The 26,207-nt window shown below is 37.6% G+C and overlaps 1 protein-coding gene across 4 annotated transcripts in view; it reads right to left on the reverse strand.

Moving 5' to 3' along the window:
- Positions 1–26,207, reverse strand: part of HECW2 (HECT, C2 and WW domain containing E3 ubiquitin protein ligase 2) — a 360,484-nt gene that overhangs the window by 133,482 nt on the left and 200,795 nt on the right. For 3 of the 4 annotated variants that reach the window (XM_081260931.1, XM_081260932.1, XM_081260930.1), the window contains exon 3: positions 7,541–7,648. In XM_081260931.1, coding sequence (XP_081117057.1) covers positions 7,541–7,648 — 108 coding nt within the window. Of the gene's footprint in view, positions 1–7,540; positions 7,649–22,881; positions 23,244–26,207 lie in introns of those variants that run through there. The other variant, XM_081260933.1, reaches the window with a different exon arrangement.

A 26,207-nucleotide genomic window follows, 5' to 3' on the forward strand; every position in this document is an offset into this window, starting at 1 on the left:
GTCATGCTTGGGAGGCAGAAATTCCTGTCAATGTGTTAGAGATGAGGAATTGGGGTTTGCTGTAGGTCAAACAAGAAATGACAGTGGGGACTAAAACCCAATCTGCCCAAGGTCCTAACCTCTACAATACAGACAGACTGTCACTGTCAATAGAAATAAAGAAAAAAGTAAAAAAAAAAAAAAGTACAAAAGTATACCACAGTAGAGCCTATGGGAATCTGTATTATTTTAATTTTCCAAATGATTTGAGTGCTGACATTAGAGATCAAATTTGAGAACTACATACATACATATATACATACACCCACGTAGGCATATGTACATATGTGTATATGTTTGTGTGTGTGTGTGTGTGTGTGTATATATATATATATATATATATATATATATATATATATACACATACATATACACACATACACTTCATGGCATTCTGTTAATTTAAGCTTGACAAAAATCATTACAAATACCAATTATGGTCTTTGGAAAGTAATTACAATATCAATGAGCAAGAAGACAAAATGTGTTAAATATAAAACCTACAATCACCAGAATTTCTCAACATACAGAGCATATGAGTCTCGGAAGTGTCATGGCCAGATACATTTTTCCCAAGGTGTCATTCTATATTGGCAATGATGCCAGTGGCCAGGCCCCAGAGAGAGTCCTGAGCTATAGCAAGGAATCCCTTTTTCAAATGAATTACCAAGATCATGAAAGTGGAGCTACTCTCTATATTTTCTCTAGGAAGTTAATTTTCACTGACTTTCCAGACAGTACCCAAAAGGACTGGTTAGCTTGTTTAAGAAAAAGATAAAATAATAAGAAAAGTTCCATCATGAGGTAAAATATTCAATCTATTAAGTACATTAACCACAATCCAATAACTAATTCATAATTCAGTTAGCATCATCAACCAAAAGATGTTTTACTATGTCCCCACCAAAATATATGCCCAGCACTGTGCCAGACAAATCCAGCAGGTGTCTACAGTGCAGCTGCTGGGATGACAGTTCTGGGCATGACAAAACACAGCAGACAAAGAGCAGCAGGAGGAAGAAAACAGAGACCTGGGAGATTAGGAGGCCATGGTGGAGTCAGAAGGTGTCATGGAACAAAGAGGTCCCAGGAATGAGAAAAGTAAGATCAGAGAGCCAGGAGAGAGCAGGGAGGCAGCAGTGATCATGCTGAGTGTGAGGAACAGCAAGAATTCTAGCTTCACTGTGATTTTGCCTCCAGAGAACATTCCTTCAAATGACTTTCCTGAACACTAACACAAGATCTTGATTATGGGGACAGTTCATAACTGCATGAAGCTGAGCAGACCTCACTCTCCACTGGCTTTCTTCCATGATCCAACAGCACATGTTCTATGAGAACGAAGTGAAGCCACATGCACAAAGACTGTCAAAGCAGCACAAAGCTCCATAGAGTGTGTGATATGCGCAATTGGATTCTGTGGGTAGGAGCTCATTAGTATCACACTCTAAATGCCAGAGAACCTGCATCCTGTGAATCTGCCTGCAGCAGCACCTCATAAATCAAATAGATGGTTAGTGCGTGAACATGACATTTTTTAATAGAGAGAAGTGCATTTTTATAATATATCTTCTCCTAACTCTCTCTCAGGTTAGAGGATGCTATCTGCTCTTTTTCTAAGGTTTTAATAGTCAGCTAGGCAATAGACTCTGAGACCAAGGAAAATCAATTGCTTACTTCTCTTGGAGGATATTGATGACCAGGACAGTTTTGCTAACTGATCTATGTGGGGCATTATTTTATTTCTTAGTGTAACAAAAAATCTCCAACACACACAATTCAGAATACACGGAACTACAAGATAAAACTTCTTATGAATTGTACAAAAGTAGATTTTATGAATATGATCACCAAAACCCTGCAGAGTGGTGTTACAGAAGTGCAAAGCTGAGGAATTTCCACAGATCATCATGTCAAAGCCACACACACAGGTTGATCACCACAGTTCTGGACAGAACCAGTTGTCTGCTCCTGATAGAAGCCAGCAGGCTCCCTCAGCAGGACATGGGTGAGGCTCTCTGCCCCTTAGTGCATAGGAATGTTCCATATTGAGTGGGACTTTTTATCTTCAAATGTGACTTAGTATTTTAGGAGATCACTCAAAAACTTTTTAAATGGTTACCTAACCGACTTCCCCTCTGAGTAAGGGAGAGAGAGTGACATTTTGATTAATGTATTTGAACATGTTAGTTAGGAGAAAAGGTAACTATGTAAAAGGGTGAAAAAGAGAAGTTGGTATCCAGGCTTCCAGCAACAACCTTTAACTCCAAGAGGAAAATTAAAAAAAAAAAAAAAAAAAAAAAAAAAAAAGCTATTCCAGAGAAATACATTCGAGGATAAATAGAAGTGAATTCAGGCACAGTGACTGAGCATCCAGTTAGGGAGGAACCCAGTGTCCAAAGGGCCAGCATGTCCACAAGCAGGGGAGATGGTAGACATGGACCAAGGAGCAACGAGTGATCCCATCCTCCTAAATGGTTTCCCTACAGCTTGATGCAGCACGCAACATCACCTCCTACTGGCCTCAAATTACAGATGGAAAAATCCAAAAAGCTATTAAAAACCAGTAATTTTTCCAAAGAATCCACTCATGAAAAGCATGTTGCCTCAGAGGGCAGCAAGCCAGAAGATGGGTGAATCTTTCCGTATTGGCCTATCAGAACTTGCCGGTGACTTGTCTGAGAGATTGTGGTCCAAGTGACTTCTTCACCTCTTAGGTACCTTCTGAAAGCTGAACACAATCATGAATCATGGAAATATAGTCTGGCTTCTTTCAGTAAACTTCAGGATATTTTAGCAATAGTGTTACTAAAATAAATATACAGTACCCTCAATTTAAATGCCCCTTTTCATAAGTACAAATAAAACATCCCCAGGGCAAAAGCACAACAACCCCATCCCCACCAGAGCAGGCAGAGCAGGTATGGGGAGTGAAGGGGAGGATAGGGAGGAAGAAAGGACTGTGGACAGTGTTAAATGTGTTCTGAAGTAAAGGGTTTCTGAAACCGTGATTCTGATATTGCATTTTAAAGCCACCATCCTGTTTAAATGAAGACTGTATTTCTGGTCTTATATATAAATAAAGTATTTCCAGATAAATAACATGAAACTAGTAACTAGTTGCCTTTGGGTGGGAAAACTAGTTACTTGGACACAAAACTGGGAAGAGATTTACTTTCACTTATTATATCTTTTTAATATTATACTCTTCTTATATATTACCTCTTCAAAAAAATCTTTAAAAAAAAAAAACAAACCAACTCAGTTACGTTAACCAGAGGCATTTATACATGATTACATCTCAAGCCCTCTCCAAAAACATGGTCTACAGGTCACTCACTCCCTTCACAAAATTGTTTTGCCTCAAAGACTGGAATTGGGTCCATAGCCTTAGGCTTGCTTAGGCAGCTCATCCTTATTTAGAAAGTCTGGATTTGCCCCAAGTTTCTAGAAGCTGACCATAAAGTTGAACCATAAAGACAGATGGGATGTAAACACCCTTTTTCCTTCAATCCTCTCTGTTTTACTAAAATAATCTTAAAAATCAGGCTAATTGCAATTTATTCTAAAACATGATTTTAATCACTGTCCTGGATGATTTTATGAAATGCTTAAGATTATAGTTCCTATTCAGAGCCTTTTTATTCAGGAGCCACAATCTGAGAGAAAGTAAACACATCTTAATTCACACTTTTGAGGAAATTTGCCCACATTCCTGGTGGTATGTGCACTTGTCATTATTGCATTTCTGTAAGTTGTCTTCTTTTTAATAAGGACACCTGCAGCCCAGCCTGAAATGGAGAGGATTTCCTTGGCTAAAGTCAGGAAAATCATTGCAGATGTGGCAGAAATCTATAGGATTGAGAACTATCCCAAAATATTAAATATGAGGATGGAGAATGAAAAGCACCAAATCTTAATCCAAGGGGCAAGAAGGCCCTCTGACATCAGTGGGAAAGGACTCAGAGATGGTGGCATTTAGAGTTGGGGCAATGAAAGTAAAAACAAGAGGCTGAGGTCACACCCTCTCTCCCAAAAAAAGCCATTCTGTGACAAGTCTATTTTGAAACGATGCCAACGTGAATGCTGCCACTCAGAGATGAGAGCCTCACATTAGCTGTTTGGATTTCTACTGCTGCTAACCCTATATTCATTTCTCAAGGCTGATGCAAATAAATGTGGGAAAACACTATACAGCTTCTACAAATACCACTGATGTGTTTTTATCCTTAATAATCACCAAGTAATGTAAATCAAGTTTACTACTTCTAAACTTGCTCATCGATCCAGGATTACTGAATAGCTATAATAGTGTCTGGCATAAAGTTAGCACTCAATAAATATTTCATGATGGATGAAGAGATAATGGATGGATGAATAGAAGAAAGAGGGCAAGATCAAAAGCAGGTATGATTGAATGAATGGCCACAGTTTATGAAAGAATACATGAGATAATAGAGACAATTTGACTTGCCAAGACAACTTTTGAAACTTCTTAAACTTCCAAACTCAAGAAAGCGTACTGCACAGATGATCCATTCAGTTGCTGTGAGCATAAGCTCACTGGAGGATTATTTGACACTCTTTGGAGGAAGCCAACTCCCCTCTCTAATGCTTAGGATGGTCGTCTCCCCAAAATTAAACTGGACTTTTTCCTTAATTCACTTAAGTAGGGCCTAATAATAACCTAATAATATAGCCTGGGCCACCTACCTCCTGGGGGGTTGATTAAACAAACCAGAGTCATCTGACATTAAGAAGTACTCTAAACAGCTCAAATCCAAGCTTGTTCAGGAATCTGGACAGATCAATTTTCAGAGGGCTTTACTTTTCTTGGACTTCCAATGAGCTAAAGAAAACTAATTTTATTTCTGAAGATGAAAGTAAAAGTTTTAAAATACCATAAGTTTTGAAGGTCAGAGGCTGACAATATCTACAATTCTAGAAGCTGTGTGAACATCTCTCCCCCCCCCTCTTTTTTTTTAAGTTCCACACCATCAGCTCCAAAATTTCATTATGCTATGAAGCTCCCTTAGGATTCCTCTTTCCAGAATTTAAGTTTAAAAACTGACATCTAAAAGACACAGACTTTACTGCTAAGCATGGGTAGAAACACTACATGACTTTTTTCTACTGTAAAGATAAAGGGGTATGTCAGGGAGAACTCATTTTGATCCTATGAAGATAGGGTTATTTGAATGCAGAATCTTTCTGAAATTCCTACTCACTATCTTAGACTTAAACTATCTTTCTCAGTCCTTCAAAATATTACTGAATATTTCCAGGCTTATAATCTGCTATTCAATGCTTCTAATTTTATGTGTGAAGAATGGAGGTATGGAATGCTAAATTAGAAGAGAAAACAAAATAGGCAGGGGAACCCTACTCTTCTTTTCATTCCTAATTCCTAGCTTCAACATCAAGCCCATTTTTTTTAAAATAACAGAATGAGATGTACAAAAAACATTTGCCAAGACAAATATTTACTACACTTAATGTTTATAGTATTTACTTTATAGTAAATTTATATTTGTTTTGTTTTCTGTTTGGTATAGCTTAATCAGCCAGGACATTATGAATCGCTAACATTTTGGGAGAGAGAGAAAAAAATCAATCACAGCAAGTGGAATACTCCGTAAATAGATTTTTTTTTTCTTCACATAATGTTCCAAATTACAACAGTGTGTGACACTGGCTTTGTCCAAGGTGTTCCTGGGCTCTGCAATATAAATCTGCCCCCTCTGTCGACAGGCAATCATGGCATGCAGTCTTCAGCATTTTGAAGCAAACAGAAAGGTGGTTTTGCCTTTCTCCTGGCATTCAGCCAGTAATATTTCTCACTTAATCAGCCTCTTAAACCCTGGAATCATTTCAAAGAAGGAATCACATTACAAGTAAAACCAGCTATTTCCTGTTCCATTTTTCCCACATTCTGACTTATTTTCCTTACCTCTTAGTAGCGCCAATTAAGCCAATGTTGGAAAGTAAAGTAGAAATAGACAAGAATAACAAATCATCCATAACTCCACATCCCAGAAACAACCTTATCCAATGTTCCCATACTTTCCTAGACACTCTTCTACTAGCTGGGATTATGGTTTGCATATCTGCTCTCCCACCCACCTACTCCCCACCTCCTCTTCTTCTTATGTCATGAACAGTCTCCCTTAAAAAATACACTCCATTTTAAGAGAAAGCTAGCCAGAACATTGGACTATGAAGACATTCCTTAAGAGGCAGAAGCAGGCTTAGAGAAAGTTCCAGCAAGGATGATTGAAGAAATTATCTTATACCTTTAATACCAATTCAAAGTAATAGATATTAAACTTTCTTAAAAATATTTTTTTCAGTTGTAGATGAACACAATACCTTCATTTTTTTATTTATTCACCTCCATGTGGTGCTGAGGATTGAACCCAGTGCCTGACACATGCAAGACAAGCGCTTTGCTACTGAGCCACAATCTTAGCCCCTAGACATTAAACTTTTAAAATAACTTTTATATTACATTTAGATGCATCAATAAAGACACACTTGCAACAAATTTCCATTTAATCAAATTATACCTTATATTTTAAGGCTTAATGAGTTCTATCCTTAATTACTCTGTTGTATATTAAATATCTTATTGTATATTAAATATCTTGCATAGAGAAATCTTAATTCTTACACAGGGCTCTATAACTCAGAAAAAAATTTAAAAAGCCCATTTTTCATACATTAAAGAAAAGTAAATTCTCTAGACATAGATGTTAAATCTGGGCCAACTAGTAAATCATCTATTATTCATTCTTTCTATTTTATAAATTTTTATAGAATATTTAGGATGTTCTTAGTAACACTAGTGGCAAATATGAACTACCTCCATTTTACCCAAAATAAAAAAGGGAAAGATATTAATTGGGCAATGGTTACATTATCTGCAGCCTCTTTCTGATTCCATGTTAGCTGCATTAGTGATTTCCTCAATCACAGTGCCCCCCAGACTATCTTATCAACACTTTGAAAAGACCAGAATCCAGATTATTCTGCTGCTGGCAAAAATAATAATGAAGTATTCTAAAAACAAATAAAATTCTTAAATTGACAAAAATCCTAATTATCCTTTCTGCATCCAGAATTAATATACTTAAACATTAATTATAAATGTAGATACAAGGATATATATAAATTTGTAAAGTATTAAAATAACACATAATTTATATACCATATATTCCATAAGGTACATAAATATACATGTATTGTATATATTTATATTCACATATTTGTGTGTGTTTGTATATGTACAAATGCCTAACCCTTTTTTATTTCAAAATATGTGAACATTCTCTAATGAGCATGTTCTGAAAAACCGTGTATTTTTCGCTGTGGAGCTTTATGACAGAAATATATAAATAAGAACCAAAAATATTTTTTAAAATTCAGTAAAGATTCTATAGACCTATGCATATATTTATGCAATACTCAATACTAAACTTGTGTTTCACACTCAGTTACTTACGTTCCATGAAGTAGGGCCCAGGCTCAATTCTCCACACAATTTGTCCTTTTTGTGTTCCAGTCACACCCCTGTTTTTAGAATCCCAGAAGTTGGCTGGAGAATTCTCATCTGGAAAAAATTTTAAAAACACTTTTAATTTAATTATAACCTGTCTTTTCTTAGCTCCAAGACTAATTCATGCTCTAAAATAAATAGAAAAAAAAATAAAAGGGAATATTAATGAACACTATTCTTAATGACTACCTTCCAGCATATTATTATTCTGAATTTCTATAGTTGCATTTATTGGGACAAGGGGTCAGGGTGAGAGGTTGGAAAGAAGACGGCATTTGGGGGCTTGGCCAAGTTCAATGTTACCAAAAGACAACACTGCAAAGAACAATGGGTATACTTGCTGCAGCTTCAGCAAGGAGCTAATTTATAAGAAATAGGTTAGGGTGAGCTTCCTTCTATGAAATCCCTTATCAAAAGGAAAAGAAGAGAAAACTAGGATAATAGAACAGAATTCAGGATGAAATGAGGGGGCTGGGTACATAGCTCAGTGGTAAAGTGCTTGCCCAATATGTGCAAGGTCCTGGATTCAATCCTCAGAACTTGAATAAGAAGAAAAAAAAGATGGAATGAACCAAAAGGATGTGAAGTTATGAAGTTATCTTCGATGACACAACAGAAATTGTGTATGCTTCTGTGTGGAAGAATGATAGAAAGGACAGGGACCCAAAGAATAGGTCTGGAGACAGGATTTTCCAAGCTTTCTATCCTCGTGGCATATAGAAAATGGTAATATATTCAACACACCGAGGTAGTTAGTGGAAGATATATTTTCACTTAAGATGCCTGCCAAAGATGTGCCTGCCTTGGGCTCTGCCATAGCACCCTGAAGGCTGAAGGGGTTCATATTCTATAACTTACTCACAACATATTGGGTTACAGCACTGTATCAAGGACCTAGAGGAAGAAATAAAACTAGAAAGCGTGAAAAGGAGAGCATTTGAAGTTTTATAGGTACTTCAAAAGTGTATAGTGACACTAGTTCTTCAAATTGCATGTACTTCATTTGTTTTCCTAGGAAAAAAGGATTAGAAATATACTTTAACCCAGGGTTGGAATAAAGCAGGATACATTAAGAGCTACCCTAAAATAGGAAAGGGATAACAGATCCCGAGCCCAAAGGATTGGTCGTAAGAAGAAAATCTTTGCCCTTTTGAGCATGAAAGAAATGGAAAGTGGGCCAAATTAAGGGGGTCAGAGGGATTTCTGTCTGTGGTTGTCCTTGGGCCTTTGGGTTTCACCATATTGAGGAGGAATGGTCTTTTCATGCCATTTGCATTTAGCCTGTTATAAGTCAAAGAGTCTTTACTGTGAAAGGCCAAGACACAGCCACTATTCTTAAGAAAGGAAAGGCATAGCTCACTTACAGTATCATCTCCTCTCTAGACAAACAGGGTAAGTAAACACTCCATCCCAAACAGATGTATAATCAAGATACCATTATTTAGATAGCACTCAGGCAAATGTTTAAAGCTGGTTTTGAAAGATGGCAGGTAGCTCTTATGGGCAGACTGCTCACTGCTTAATCATTCAACATCTTCCTTACCAACAAAACTCCAATTCTGTTCAAGGCAACAATGAGTGCAGTTAAAAATAATCACCTCTTCAGAATCCCCTAGTAGTTAGGGTGGCATGTCACCTGGTTCTGGCCAGTGATATGTCAGTGGAAGTCCACCAGTTGGAAAATATTACTTTCCAAGTAAATAAAGGACAGTCCCAGCATCTTTTTGCTCCTCCCCTGCCCTTGTGGAATGACAGCCATACATTGGGGATGTCAGGGAAGAAACTGGGAGCAGTGATAATTAGCTGATCCCTGAAACTACCTGCCTTTACACTTCCTGCAACCTAGGAACAAAGAAATTCCTATCTGGCTAAGCCACTGAAGCTGTGTTTCTGTTATGTGCAGATGAACAAAACTCCTAACAGATAAACCCACCATCCTAAAAACTGCTTAATGATTTAGACTCATCATTCTTGGCCTGACCTGGAATTCCTGAGAATTTTGTTTTTGGTGAGGAATAACCAAAAATAATGATTTTATTCCCTTTTCATTGGTATAATAATACATAATAGTGGGATTCACTTGATATATTTGTGCATGTACATAGTATAATTTGATCTCTTTTATTCCCCTGTAACTTACCTTCCTGCCTCCACATCTCCAACCTCTACTCTACTGGTCTCCCTTCTACTTTCAGGAGGTCCTCTTTTTTCCTTTTTTCCCTTTTTATCTCTAGTTTCCACATATGAGAGAAAACATACAACCCTTGACTTTCTGAGTTTGGTTTATCTCACTTAGCACAATACTCTCCAGTTTCATTTGTTTTCCTGCAAATAACATAATTTTGTCCTTCTTTATGGCTGAGTAAAACTCTACTGTGTACAGATACCACATATTCTTTCTCCCACTTTTCCACTGACAGACATCAATGTTGGTTCCATGACGTGGCTACTGTGAATTGTGCTATGGCACACATGGCTTAAACTGTCCCTGAAGTATGCTGACTTTAATTCTTTTGGATAAATACTGAGGAGTACCAGTAGTATAGCTGGATCATCTGGTTGGAAACCCTAAGAGTGCATGACAGCTTCAGGCCAGAAACAAAGATGATTGCTCCACCTTCTGAAAGATATTTTAATGGTCTGAACTACTTGGATAAGGACAGGGCCTCTCATATGTTCACAAATAAATTTACTTACAATCTATTGGTCACTTGGAAAGCACAGGAGGTTAGACCCTCAAGGGAACAGAACACAGGGACAGCAAGTACAAAGTGTCTACCTGTTCAAAAGTCTTCTTTTAAAAAACAAAGTAGTGATGAATATGGACAATTTTCTAAAAATATTGTTTTGCCAGTTTCCTCTTGAGACCTCAAGAAAGATGAGGCAGCTTCAATCTGTTTTGAGTACCAAGCATGAGGGTCACTATGACTAAAAGCACCCATAAGAATATGGCACTTGTTGAAGAGTCCTTCTGTAGAAGTGTTTTCTCCCTAGTCAATTAAGCCAAACTAAGTATTCACTTCTGATATAATAACTTTGGGTCACTGAGGACAGAATGTAAGGGCAGGAGTAATTGATGAGAAGAATTATTCTAGGAGGTCTGAGGCCAGGACAGAGGAGATCCCCAAGGTTAACAGATCCTTTAAGATTCCAGGAAGGGAGCTGAGACAGAAAACCACCATTGGCACCTGTTGTCCCAGAGGGACACTAACATTTTCTTTGCCAATCATCGTCACTCCAAGGTAGAAATGCTGCATTACCTGGATATCCCTGCTTAGTCTCACAGAGGGAATTAGGGAGAATGAATGATGTGATGCTTCCTTCCTTCCCAGACACTTCCCCAAGAAACAAGTCTAGAGTTCAGTGTTCAATTTATCTACCAGCTCAAGCATATTAGGATAAACCATAAAGCTCAGACTTCAATTGCCCTACTTGGTTTATAGCCCATTTGATTAAATTAATGAGTTGAGGAAAGAGAGGCTGAACCCTTAAAATCAATTGTCTATGATGTAGCATGAGTATTCAGGTTCATCCAGAACACAAAAGTTCCATATATGATGAGACACAGGTTAGAATTAGGATGAGCTGACATGGAGCACAGCTTATGGGTATGATTAAAAAATTGGTGCGACCAATTTGGAAAGCAGTATGGAGATTTCTTGGAAAGCTGGGAATGGAACCACCATTTGATCCAGCTATTCCCCTTCTCAGTCTATTCCCTAAAGACCTAAAAACAGCATGCTACAGGGACACTGCTACATCGATGTTCATAGCAGTACAATTCACAATAGCAAGACTGTGGAAGCAACCTAGATGCCCTTCAATAGACGAATGGATAAAAAAATGTGGCATTTATACACAATGGAGTATTACTCTGCATTAAAAAATGACAAAATTATAGAATTTGGAGGGAAATGGATGGCATTAGAGAAGATTATGCTAAGTGAAGCTAGCCAATCCCTAAAAAACAAATGCCAAATGTCTTCTTTGATATAAGGAGAGTAACTAAGAACAGAGTAGGGAAGAAGAGCATGAGAAGATGACTAACATTAAACAGTGATGAGAGGTGGGAGGGACAGGGAGAGAGAAGGGAAATTGCTTGGAAATGGAAGGAGACCCTCAGGGTTATACAAAATTACATACAAGAGGAAGTGAGGGAAAAGGGAAAAAAAATACAAGGGGGAGAAATGAATTACAGTAGAGGGGGTAGAGAGAGAAGAGGGGAGGGGAGGGGAGAGGAAGGGAGGGGGGATAGTAGAGGATAGGAAAGGCAGCAGAATACAACAGACATGAGTATGTCAATATGTAAATCAGTGGAAGTGTAACTGATCTGACTCTGCAATCTGTATACGGGGTAAAAATGGGAGTTCATAACCCACTTGAATCAAAGTGTGAAATATGATATATCAAGAACTATGTAATGTTTTGAACAACCAATAAAATAAAAAAAAAAACAAATCCAAGTGCCACAGCAAGAGATCATCCTTCAGCCTTCATGCAGAAGGAAGCTTCAGGGTTATTCCCTGCCAAGCACAATGCTTATCAAGTAGAAAATAACCATGAAGATTAATATTCTGGTTAATCTATATACATTTCACTTTGATGAGTTATGTTTCCAAAAATTCATTATTCTTGACAAATATAAACACTTTTTCCATCAAGTGGCTGCTAATCTTAATTGCAAATATAATGTCACTAGAAATAAACCGTTTAAGAACAATGAGTTTTAATTATTTGCATATGAGTAGAACAACCTCAGCTGTTACTATCACTCGTAGGACTGCTAGCTAGCAGAAACGTGGCCACCGTGGGCATGCCATGCAAAAGTGTGCCTAGTATGACTCCTTCCTTTGCTTTGTTTCAAGAAGATCAATCTGAACTGCTACTTCAGGTTACAACTTCTTCCTCTTGGTAGGTTAACTCCGTTATTCAAGTTGCAGTCAGTTAGTCTAGCCTGAGAATACATTTACAGTGATAACATTTCTCTGCTCAGATCTTTTTTTCACAGATTTTTGAGGACAAAGTATGTTTTCTTAGATTGTGTATGAATTGTTCTTCTTTTACCTCACTTAACACCCATATTAGGTGATTGTGTTTTTTAAAAATGTCTCTACCCCAAAGAATAACTGAGTATAAAATGTTACACCAAGGAAAGAATTCTAAGTCCCCTACAAGTGTAATGTAGAAGTAATTATCAATCTGTTCCTTCCAATCACTTGGGTAAAGGTTCTGAAATATTAAAGAAATATCATTGGCCTCTAAAACCAATTACCCATCATTCCATCTATAACTGGCCACGTTCCTTCCTCATTTCTCTTAATAACTACTCCAAATCTGACTCCTGCGCCTAATTACCCTCAAACTTGCAGCAGGCTGTGGTACATCCTAAAGCACCCACTTGATGGAGGACATTTGGCCTGACCTCTCGTAGCTTTTGGTCTCCCTACTACCATTTGTTCCTTACTCATCTGTACTTCTTATCTCTTGCCCAGGTTTTTTTTCTATTCCCCAAATTGCCTTTGACACAATTGCCTCCATCAGTCATCTTCACTCACCTTAATCTTTAACCTGTCCCTCTACAGGGACCTCTGCCTCACTAGAAACACATCAGCTTCATGGTTTTGTCTTCTTTGAGCATTACCTTCTTTGCCCCTTTCCCTTTTCACTCCTAGTTCCCTTCCCACTAGGATTAAAGTATCTGTTTTTCAGTTACAATAGAGTCTATAATACAAGGGCAAATATTCAAAATACCTGAGTAATTTCCTAGCTGGAACAAAATTACAATAAAACGAATGTTGAAGATGTTTAAGACATACACATAAATGCCTTCTCGAAGTCTTATTGTATTTGGCAGGATTTATACAAAGCATGTCCCTTAATATCTCATATGTCTTCCTTAGAGTTGGCCCTCCATAAACATGGGTGATACATCCATGGGTCCTACCAACTGCAGATGGAAAATATTTAGACATCTGAATGTGTATAGACTTTTATTTTCCTCATCATTATTCACTAATCAATACAGTCTGATAACTAGGTACATAATATTCACAATGTATTAGCCATTGTAAGTAATCTAGAGGTGAGTAAGAGTTTTAAAAAGGTTGTGCATAGGTGACATGCAAACACCACACATTTTATATAGGGACTTGGGCATCTGTCAATGTGGGTAAAGTCGGTATTCACCTCTAAGTCTGATTGGTTGCACTCCTTCTCTAAAAACACACCCAGAGAGCTCTAAAATCCTTCTAATAAAATTTTCATACCTATATGTTTGTGAATACTGTGGGAACATGATGAAGAAAACTTCTGATAATCTTTACACTTGCCTTATTTTAGCAAACCATGATACTATTCCAAAGCAATTTCATTTAGGCTTTTTGTTTTAACTACTCTGTGGCATTACTCCAATTAATCCTGCGACTGATACTAAAAATATTTATGTTAAGTCTGCATTTCTAAGAAAGAAACAAAGTGTGTACCCAGGAGATAAAGGTGTAAGATATAAGATTACCCTTACACAACTTTTTTGTTAACTATTTAGGGGCTCAAGGAATTTTCCCAGAACTTATTAATTAGATGAGAAACAGGCTCCTATGCCTTAAACCATATATTTTTTAAGGAGGAACACCTAGGGGTCTTAAATAAAATTTCTATCTAAGGGGGCTGGAGTGGTGGCTCAGTGGTAGAGCGCCTGCCTAGCATGTGTAAGGCACTGGGTTTGATTCTCAGCCCACATATAAATAAATAAAATAAAGGTCCATTGGGGAAAAATTTATCTATCTAAGTAGACTTATCAACATCTTCACAAATCATCATTGGCTACCTTCCCTTTAGCTAATTTATCTTCCTGGTCAATGACTGCCCAACTCCATGATACACAATGGATTCCTGGCATTTCTTTTAAATATTAATTCCTGTGCTACTCCTCTAGAGATCCCCATTCAGCAGGTTTCAGTCTAGGCCCAGAAATATGAGTTTAGCAAGACTCTAACTTGTTAATTTTGATACAAGTACTATAAGGACCACGTATCAAAAAAACTCTATTCTGTGGTTATATCTAAGGAAATCAAGCAATCACAGTATAAGTCAATAACTGCCTGTTGAATGAATGAATGAATTAATGAATGAATGAACAAGCTAACAAATGAGAGAAATGATAGTGAAAGAGATGTTGATTTCCTACTGTGAAGATTAAGAACACCTATTTTCTGCCATGGGAGTTGACAGAATAGTGGGAGAAGACTGACACCTAGATATAGATATAACAAAATGCCAGGTAGAGGTGTGCATACTTTGTTAAAGGAAGACAGAGAGGAATGATTGATGCTTCCTGTGACTATGTTGATTAATATGGCTCTGGGTCTGTTAAGTGTACAGTATCTTTGGGAGATGCATCTGGAGATACCCTTTGGGAGATCTACAAGTCTAAGCCAGTCATTCAGTTCTCCCATTCATTCCCTACACACACACACACACACACACACACACACACACACACACACCATATATCTGCACCAGGATTCATATTTTTGGTTCTATGACTAGTCATCAGAAGCAACAAATAAGTGGCTATATTTTAAGCTGAATTTTGTGGCAAAAGTTACTATTATTGCCTGGGTCCCAGGACAGTATCCTTTTCTTTCTTGGAACAGTTGGATTAGTTATATTAACCTACAGTGTGACCCTAGAGAGTAATTCTTTTTCAACTAAATTAATTCTTTTAAAAAATGCTGCAAAATGATAAAATAATGTAAACATAGTTTTAACAGTTTTCAAACTCTTCTTTCCTCATAATATTTCAAACACAGAAATGAGTATCAGAATTATTTTTAAATGACTAATTTTTCCTGTGCATAATTGTTGGTTTTCCGGAAAATATCCTGTAACTAGGCTTTTATGCCAATAAAGGGATATATAGGAAACATGACCAGACATATCAAACATATCCAAACATTTTGGGTTTGGAATTGTTTCTCTGCCAAATGAATATCCACAAGACCTCTATATAATACTGGAGATAAAACAGAAAAAATAAACAAAAACCCTTTTCAAAGCCCCTACTTTCCTACCAGTCAACCCAGAGGGGTCAAAAACAGACGTGAGAAATTTTGTAAGATATTCTGTGACCGATTATGCCAGAGAAATGAAAAACAATACTTACAATTTTTCTTTTCTTTCTTTCTTTTTTTTTGCTTTAAAATAATTCTATATCTGTTGTATGATTTTTCAAGAAGAAAAAAAGGCTCAGTTGATTTTCAATTTTCATCTCAGTTGACTTTCAGTCACTTTTTGAATACTGAATTGCCTTTTGAATTGAACATAACTATGCTTTGACATTGATCATAAAGGGGCCTGACTCAATTCTGGCTTCACTGGGGAATTAGACACCCTCCCTGAGATTGGAGAGTTGGAAAGTAATATTAAGCTACAATTTAAATAAAAATAATCATTTTAGAACTGGGCAAAGATGGCACATTCACAGGGACTGTAAAACTGTTACAGAGCAAACTGACCAGCATGTGCTAGGCAGGTTTCTAAAACACCCCTTCATGTTGAGAGGAAAACTTCCACAGTGACTTTGAGATCTGACTACACTAGAGGGGAGGATGCTTCACCACTGAATATGACAAACTGAGCATCAATTTTATTGTGTTATGAGAATTTACTAACAAACTCCATTGTGAATTTGCAAATTTATCATGCCTTTTTATGCCAGCCTTCCTAGATTCCAGGTTCCTCACATTGAAGCCCTCTGGATGGAAAGAAGAGCACATAAGACAGCTCAGAGATTACAGTCGTACCAGGCCACCACTGAAATCACACTCACTGGCTTTGGAGGTGTTTGCATGGCTGTTTTCTAATAGACACCAGAATGAAGATTTTCTGAGAAAAAAATGTGCCAAAGATGGAAGAAAAGGACACCAGCGTATTAAAAGGCAAAAAAAAAAAAAAAAAAAAAAAAAAGAACAGAGGCTAAGAAGAGCTAATAACAAGTCTTCAAGCTTTGGCTTTGGGGAAATTTGTACATTCAAAGGACTGTCCAATGCTACCTAAGGAGGATCATGCTTCTCACAGAAGAGAACACTGACAACAGGATAGTAAGGAGCAGAACTCACCTGCTGAATTCAACACTGTGCATCTACAGGTTTGGAAGAGATGTTTTAATGCTAACTCTATAGGAGGCAATTCACAAGGGAGGGGGAGTACCCAGAGAATGTGAAATGCTTCATTAGATCCATGATGGGTGATGTATAGCCAGTTACTAACCATTCCCCTGAGGGGCCAGACACTGACCCCTTCAGACACACTGAGCAGGGGAAGTAGGTTCTGCTCAGCAACTTCCTATACAAATACCTGATCCTATTCTCATACAATTTGTAGGAATGTAAATTAGTACAGCCACTAAAGAAAACAGTACCAAGGTTCCTAAAAACACTAAAAATAGAACTACCACAGGACCTAACTATATCACTCCTGGGCATATATTCGAAAGGATCAAAGTCAGCATATTATAGAGATACCTGCAAACCCAAGAAACTATTCATAAGAGTTAAGTATGGAAGCAGCCTGTCAATGGATAAGTTGACAAAGAAAATGTGGTATATATACACAATGGGAGTATTATTCAGTTATAAAGAATAAAAAAAAATCATAATCATGTCATTTACTGGAAAACGGATGGAACCAGAGATCATCATGTTAAGTGAAATAAGCCAGACTCAGAAAAATAACTATAATGTTTTCTGTCATATGTGGAAACCTGATCATAAACTATTGGATTAAACACTCATTTTAACTAGGGTGGAAATTGCTGGCACACCAGTGAGAAAAAAAAAAACACTTGGACTAACTTCAGCAAATACCTCCCAAGAGTTTTAGTAGGGCCCAGAATAGCAGATAATAGACAGTTCAGAAATTACTTACAAATAAAAATAATTTTAAAAATCACTTTCAAACACAGGTAATGTTGAAACATGTCTCTGCTCTGCTCAGTGTCTCCCTATTTCTTTCATAGTAAACTGTCTAGTGTGCTACAGAACATGGCTGCCCACCCCTTCCAATTATGGCCCTGACTTCATCTTTCCTTCCACCTCACTCCACTTTGACCACACTGGCCTCTTAGACGTCCTCAAGAGTGTGGTCAGGATTCTGCCTTAGGGCTTTTGCTCTGGCTGATTCATTTGTCTAGAACTTTCCCTTAGACACACTGATGGCTCAATTCCTCCCTTTAATTTTCTTTTTCCTCATAAATCACCTTTCCAATGAGGTCGACTTGGATGGCATTTAAAACTGCAATGAGGTTTGGATTGCCCCATTTAAAACTGCAACTCATCCTCTAGCACTCCTGGACTCTCTTACTCTATTTACATAACCCTATCACCTTCTAACATACTTACATCTACTTACAAATACTTACATACTTAATCTACTTATACACATATTATCTGTCTAGAATGTAAATCCAAGAACTCAAGAATTCTTGTCTATTCCATCCACTGACGGATCTCAAGTATTCTGCACGGTATCTGGCACATGGTCCTCAGATCTGGTTGAATGCAAGGTGTCTTGATATATTCTTTTTATTATATGATAAAAACCAAATATTAGTATTCTATTGTTAAAAATACAAAAGAGAAATAAAATCCTCACCAACGAATGCATAAAGGATTTTTTAAAAGATCTCCGTCTTGTTCAGAGAGAAGACAAGAACAATATTCAAAATTCCATGGAAGCCTTATTAGACTTCTCAATGAGATAAGTTTAAACTCAATCTATGGAGCAAGAATTTCTAATTAACATTCACACTTAATTCAAGTGTACTACTGAGCTGACATTCAACTTTCCTTAATAAACTTACAATTGCACACATCAATGCACTAAAAGATGTAGAGCCTTACCTAAGATCACAGGCCTACTTTCAGGTAAAGGCCTTTGACACATTTTAAACAAGCTCCTTCTTGACAAGAACCTACACAGCATTTCTAACTTAAGTTTTATTTGTTTTTCACAACTGAACAATTTCTTATAGAGGATTTATGAGAACTCACTCTTTGATAATACTTCAGATGGAAAAATGACTAATACCTTCCTCCTATCAATCAAGAAAACTATACTTAATTTGCTTATTGCAGACACTTAAAATAAATCTCATAGTGAAAACAAGTTATTTGCAATTGGCTGTATCCAATTTTATGATTAATAAAATAAAAATATCAGAAGGAACTAGGTGTTCTTTGTAAAAATTTGAGACTTAAAAATTTCCAGTTCTTTCTCGAGCACATGTTGCTATCAGTACATCATTTTCCCATCATACTGTACAGAGCTATTTCCTTCCAGCAGTCACACTTACATAACAAGAGTGTACACTTAAGCTCAATTAAAGGGTCAAGTGTGACTGGCATTCAGTAGCTTGGTAAACATCTTAGCACATGATTCAATATTAGGCTCTACTAGAATATTCTCTGATGATGACAATAAAATGCCTCATTCCTAATCTGTGTAGCAAAACTGATGGGGCAGAACAAGGCTTCTTTCTGCTGAAGAAATTCCATGATAAACAGTGGAGCAAATGATTTTTTTCCTAAAGGTTATAATTTGGACCAAAGTGATAATAGGCTAAAAATAGAAAGAACATTTCAAATCCCAAAGGCTGAAGTAAAATAGTAATTATTGAAAGGAGATTAGAAGGAAAACACATAAACACAAGATGTAGGGCTGAAGACGTAAATAACTCAGGTAGAGTGCTTTTCTAGCTTGTACAAAATCTGGGCTCAATCCCCAGCACTGCAAAAAATGAAGTAAACAAACAAAAAAAAATGCAAAGACCCTGAAGCAGGAGCCAGCCAACCCTGTTCTAAAGAACATCAAAGTGATGCAGTTAGAGTAGCAAGAAGAAGGCAGAGAGTGGGAGGAGATCAGAGTTAGCAGGAGCCAGTTTGCAGACAATTGTAGTAGTAATAATTATAACAGTAGTAAAAATAATAATAAACTCTCTCAAGAACAACCTATGTGCTAGACACTACTCTAGCATTTTACCTACATTAACTCATTTAAACCTTTAACAACTCTTTGAAGTAGAAACTAATATCTGATTTTTAATGATGAGGAAACTAAAGCACAGACAAGTTAAGAAATGTGTCCAAGGTTACGAAGCTAGTCTGTGCAGAGTGAACCCAGGCTCTCGCTCCAGACACCATATTCCTCAAAACTACACGAAGCCATCTACCCAGACCCCAGTGAAGGGTTTAGATTCCACTTTAAGGATCACTGAATTACTGGAGGACTTAAAGCAAGGAAGTGACACAATTTGCATTTAAAAAAAGAAAATCTTCTGCTGTGTGCAGAGCAGACTTTAGAGCAGTAAGAATACAGTTCCTGATGCTTCATGCCCAGGCAAGCACCAGAGTCATAACCTGAACATGACCCTCCTCCTGTCATCCTTCCTGTGTAGTTAAAGCTATAGCAGATATAAATTTCCACCCTTAGAGAAAAAGGCCATGAACCAATCTCTGACTCTTCGGTTCAGCAACCCTAGGTAACTCATCCACCTCTCACCCCCTCCACATCAAACCACCATCCTGTAATTTCACTCTCTACATCCACCATGTTCTTCCCTTCCCTCTTCTCATGGAAACAACTCCTCAAATCCCACTTTCTTCACAGTCATCCTTAATTAGCCAAAATAGAAAGCTTCAATTACCCATCATTTAGTAGCTCAGTAAAACTCTTAATGCAACATTTTTACTGTATCAATGGCACTGAATCTACATAGTCTCTATTTGCCAAGAGAAGTAGGTTTTCTGTTTTTAGGTACATATCATACAGCAGAGATACAATGAGAGTAACAGGCTACTTAATACTGCTATTGCCAGGTGTCAGCTGTGAGATGACAACAATTATAAGTTTAAATCCAATTCACTTAATTTATAACCTTGGGCAAGTCTTAAAACTATATATATAGATCCCATTTCTTTTTTTTTAATTTTTATGAGTTGTTGATGGACCTTTATTTATTTATATGTGGTGCTGAGAATAGAACCCAGTGCCTCACACATGCCAGACAAGTACTCTTCCACTGAGCCACAACCCCAGCCCCATAGATCCCATTTCTTTAATCTATAAACAGATAAAAGCACCCGGCTCAGAATGCTGTGAGAAGTACATGAGCATCACATGTGAACCTGACATCATAGGAGCTAAATGTTCAAGTTCTTATAATTTTTTTAAACCTGTGTCTTCCTTCTTTGGAAGGGAGCAATGTTTTTATTTTCATGCTTCAAAGCACAATTCTTCAACCTCATTTCATTAGTTTTTACTTTTAAAATTTGCTTTATTCTAAGTTCTCATAAATATATATAAATTAAAACAAAAGTATGTTCATTTATGTCTCTTGAAATGCTGCTTTCTTAACCAATGGCTGCCAAAAGACCAGGGCCAAGATGAAATTCCCTACTATACGGTAATTACAAACTGTGCCACTAAATACACAGCACAGTAGCTCACACACAGTAGCTCAATACTGCCCAGTTCCTAAAAGGAAGTCACTCAAAGCTTAAAAATCTGTCTTGAGAGAGACCCAAATGAAGGCACCCTGATTTCCTCACAAGATGAAACCAGAATTTTCAGTACAGCATTTACCTTGAGAATCTGTCTCAGAACCATGTATATAAAAAGTTGCAAGGAATGATAATAGCATTTTAACTATGTATTCTACTTTTCTCCTCTAATTATTAAAAACAATCATATATGCACTAAGCTGTCACTCAAAGGTTATCCCTTTTATTTTTTCCATATTTTTATTGGTACACTAAAATTATACATACTGGTGAGATTCATTATTACACATTCATACATGCACATGATATAACAATATAATTCGATCCATATTGTTCCCAGTTACTTCCCCTGTCCCTCTCTTCCCCCCCGCAACACCCATCCCTTTCCTCTAGATAATCCCTTTTAGTACCAAGTGACATTTACAAGCAAACTTTAGATCCTTCAAGATGTTACTTTTACATGGCACCTAGTGCTGAAAGATCTGAGAATTAAACAATCAATATAAAACACAAGGTTCATCACAAAAGCATCCATTAGTTAGGAGTAAATTATTCCTTTAATCTTAATAAGCTTGTACAGTACGGATCAGAAACCGTAATAACTATATTCAAAGAAGGAAGTTACTTTCATTGAACTGAACCAAATACTTGTTGGAGCTAATCTAAATTCAGTCTGAAAATATTAATTAGAAGTACATGGGGGCAATATTTCTGAAACATTCATTGCTACTGATTCTAAAGAATAATTTTGCAGAAGTAGCTGTTTCTTTCTTGTAGGCCCCTCCCCAAAACTGCTTAATCAGAAAATAAACTTTCCAGAAATTAAACGGCTCATCTGAATTTCTGCTAAATCATTAGCTTACTTTTCACCTGAGTTTAACAAGGGCACTACTGGAATTCTAGCACATAATTCTCAGTGAGGGCCTATCCAGGAACATCAGCATTCCTTGTTCCCAGACACTAAATGCCAACTGTTCCTATAAGGGAACAAAAATAACACCCACCTCCTCCATGATTGGCATTTTATTGCCAAAATAAAATTCTTCATGGCATAAAACTATTGTATAAGAGATTAGGATAGAACTGAAATTCTGCTTCTAAATTTTAGAAACTTGGTCAGTTTCTTACAGTTACCACAAGAAAATATCTAAAGACTACGGTCTTATGCTGAAGTTAAAGTTTTATTGTATGACTGTAGTTTACAACAACAGTTTCTAGAACATAAAAGTCCAGGAATACTTGCCCATAGATATTTTACCTTAAAAATAAATGTTTTAACAACTCATTCCCAAAAAGCACAGTTTTAAATTTCATCATATAAAAACAATTTTTGCAGGGGTAGATAACCTGCCATGAAATCTATTTAGACTCAATCTAATGCCAATTTCAAAAGCATTCTTGTAGATAGAACCTGTACTGAACATCCCAGTAAAGTAATTCCTTTAAAGCCAGTGGGACTAGAAATTCACAGTAGGGGGACTGCATATTTACTTGTAAAGCTTCATAAACTTTAATCCCAATAGCTCTCTCTATATTGAGTTTTCAAGTGACTAAATGTGATTAAACATACCATACAGTTTGTTAATAACTGTCCCTAACCAAGCAAGAAGAGGACCACATTTAGGAACTTTTCAAAGTAAAAGGCAGAGATGACTACAAATCCAAAAGTTTAAATAAGGAAATCAGATGAGGGTCAAATTCATTCCACAGAACTTTCCAGTATCTTACCTCATACAATCCCCCAAAATTCCCCTCTGCCTTTTCCAGGGAAGAATCCATCACCTCGAACCAGGTTTGGGGAGCAGCAGGAAGACACATGTTGCACTCTCCTTAAAACCCTGTGCCTGGCCTTGCTACTCGGCAGTTTCATTCATAACAGCAGCCAGAGCTGAAGTCACAACCAGCCTGGAGTCTAAGGTGGCTCTGAGTCTGGTGGGTCCACCTCACTGATGCTCCTGCATCTCCTCCTCTTCCCAATATTCTAGAAATGGAATACTAGGTGGACTGGAGCAGACCTCCTCCTGTCCAGCTAAGAACAACACCAAGAGCCCCTGCTGCCTCTCATCAAGACTTATCACTGTTCAGACATCCTAAGTGAAAAAACACATCGTATTGTGTCCCTTCGGCAAAGGCAGCAGTGGCCACACCCCTATAAAGGGTACAGGATGCAATCGCCCCATCCTCCCTCAGCTTCCTTCCTTTGCTTTTCCATGGGAGAATTCCAAAGAATGAGTTATGTGTACACACACACACACTCACACACAGTAGGCTGATGTCAAACAAGCTGATTGCTCTCACAGAGGGGAGCTGCTGTCTGATTTACTTAGCAGTCACTATGTATGTGGGAGCTCCAATGTATCGTTTCCATTAATCAGCTCTTGCCTTCCTTTAGGTTATTAAAACAGGCTTGGAGTCGCCTCATCAATACAGAGTGAACTTTGTGAATTTATGATTTCAAATTGTAAAAGAGATTAAAACCCTTTCAAACATTACACAGCTTTAATGAAAACCCTAAAATGTGGTTATTGATCCAGAAGTTATTTGCAGACCTCATTTTCAAAAATGCAAAAATGGACATAATCATCAATCTAGCTAGTGCTCTTGTCTTTCACTGGAAAGAGTTGGGGTGTGGGAATCCCCAGTTCAGATCCACTGGTCTTTAATGGCAAGGCAGCCTCTTGATGCCGTTAGCTCACCTGTGTGAGCTACTGCCATTAAGGGCTAGCTGAATGCAATCAAAGCCTACAAGACCATCTTTTTCCAGCAAACCTCCAGGAAAGCAAGACCAAATGTCCTCAATTGCCTGGTGCATTTGTTGTAAAGTGAGGCAGGCTGGTTTTAAGCTTCACAATGCATCTGGTGGCTGCATTTTTCTCTGTCCTGTTCCCTTAACCCAGAATTTGCCCTGAAACTGAGAGGGCCATAGAGCTCTGGGCTGAGTCTGAAATTGGAAGAGGCCTGTACAAACCTCTTCTTAACTCTAAACTTGGCTCTCTCTTAGGACAAATCATCATGACTTTACGGTGTGTCTTAGCAAATAACAATAATGACAAGTATGTACAGAATGCCTTCTATGTGCCAGGGACACAGAGTAGACCTTTAAAAATAGTCTCTAATGAGCACCATTATGCTCTAAGAATGAGGTCAACACTGTGATTGGATCCATATTACAGACAAGGAAACTGAGGCTCATGGAGAAGAGTGACAACAGCCAGGATTTGAAGTCAGATCTGAATGATACCCAAACCCTTCAAATAACATTCCTGAAAATGCCAGCAACCTCACTAACTTGCAGGAGGCCAATGGGTCCACTGTGGCCTCAGTTACCATTAGGAGATTCAAAATGTAAGTCTAGAAAGGACAAATTCATTTCCTCTTATTAGCATCAAAGGTGACCGTAGCCTATGAAAAATAAATGGACTTAAAATATGAGCATCTCTGCTTTCATGCCTAATCAAAAGTAGTGATAATCTTGGGTATTTCACTATTCTCCAGTTATGGACCAACAAAGTCTCCTTGGGCTACAAAGAGGCTTACCCTCTCTGCTCATGGTACAACTCTTACTGCCACTGGCTTCCAGGTCTCTAGACCAGCCTGATGCTCCACTCATTCTCCAGGCCATGATCCTTTGCTTTCCAAATGTGGTGACATTGTCAGATATGTCACTTCAGCTGCACCCTAGGATCTGGTGTTACCAATGTCCACATGTGACAAACAGGCTATTCCCGTATAAAGGCAACCTACTTTCTCCCAGCACAAGCCACTGTTATAATTAAACTAGATTTCCCAATAAACAAGAAAGAAGCTTAAAGTGCAGAGGGAGGGAGATTAGATAGAATTTAGAACTTAGATTTAAGACCCCCAAATATGGGCTGGGGCTGTAGCTCAGTGGAAGAGCACTTGCCTAGCATGTGTGAGGCAATGGGTTCAATCTTTAGTACCACATAAAAATAAAAAAATCCAAGGCATTCTGTCTATCTACAACTACAAAAAAATAAAGAATAAAAAAATACTTTATGAAGTCAGACATTTAAAAAAAAAGATCCTCGCATACATTTGCTCCTTCATATGTGTGGTATATTTTTAAACACAGGTAGTTTATCCACCATCTCTGCAGTCATAGTAAACAACTGTATTAAGAACTTACAGCCAGAGGATCATAGTGTCAGACCTTAGAATGCATACAAGCTAATTCTTTCTCCAAACCATACTCCTCTGTGAAGAAAAGCCAGCAAAATCACTAACAACAAATAAAATGGGAAAAAGATTAACATAACAATTTTGCATGCATATAACACAATTGTTTTCACTTACTATGACATCATATGGTGTTAGGTATGGGGAGATAGTTATGTACAAAATAAACATAGCCCCTACCCTTATAAAGCTTACATTTGAGAGAGACAGGGGGGAAAAAAGCAATGAAAAACAAACATAAAATGGGATTGAGCTGGGCACCACGGTGCACAACTGTAATCCCAGCAGCTTGGGAGGCTGAGGCAGGAGGATCACAAGTTCAAAGCCAGCCTCAATGCACTAAGCATTCAGTGAGACCTTTTCTCTAAACAAAATATAAAAAGGGCTGGGGGTGTGACTCCGTGATTAAGCAGCCCTGGATTCAATCCCTCCACATACCTAACTTTCTCCCTATACCTAAAAAAAAAAAAAAAAAAAAAAAACACTGAATTACAATTATGATACATGCTACAAAGGAAAAAAGAAAATCCTAAGGGATCTGATGATCTGCTGACAGAATGACATGGTCCAGAGAATAAGAGAAAGCCCCCTCGAGGAATCAGTGCATGAACAACTGCCATCTGAAGGATGACCAGGAATTGATATGAAGGGAGAGGAGAGGAGCCAAAGGTAATTCCAGGTGGAAGTGCTCAGCAGAGGCTCTGCAGTGAGAAGTAGCACAGCCCTTTCAGAGACTGAAGGAAGATCAATGAGGTCAGAGCACAGAAAGGGAACAGAGAAGAGGCTGCTGGAGGAGAACCCATTCCAGAAATTTTAAGCATTAATGTACATGGAGGTAAAGAAACCCTTAGCAATAA

The sequence above is a fragment of the Spermophilus citellus genome (genome assembly GCF_964194105.1).
Source record: "Spermophilus citellus genome assembly, chromosome: 11".
NCBI classification, from domain to species: Eukaryota; Metazoa; Chordata; class Mammalia; order Rodentia; family Sciuridae; genus Spermophilus; species Spermophilus citellus.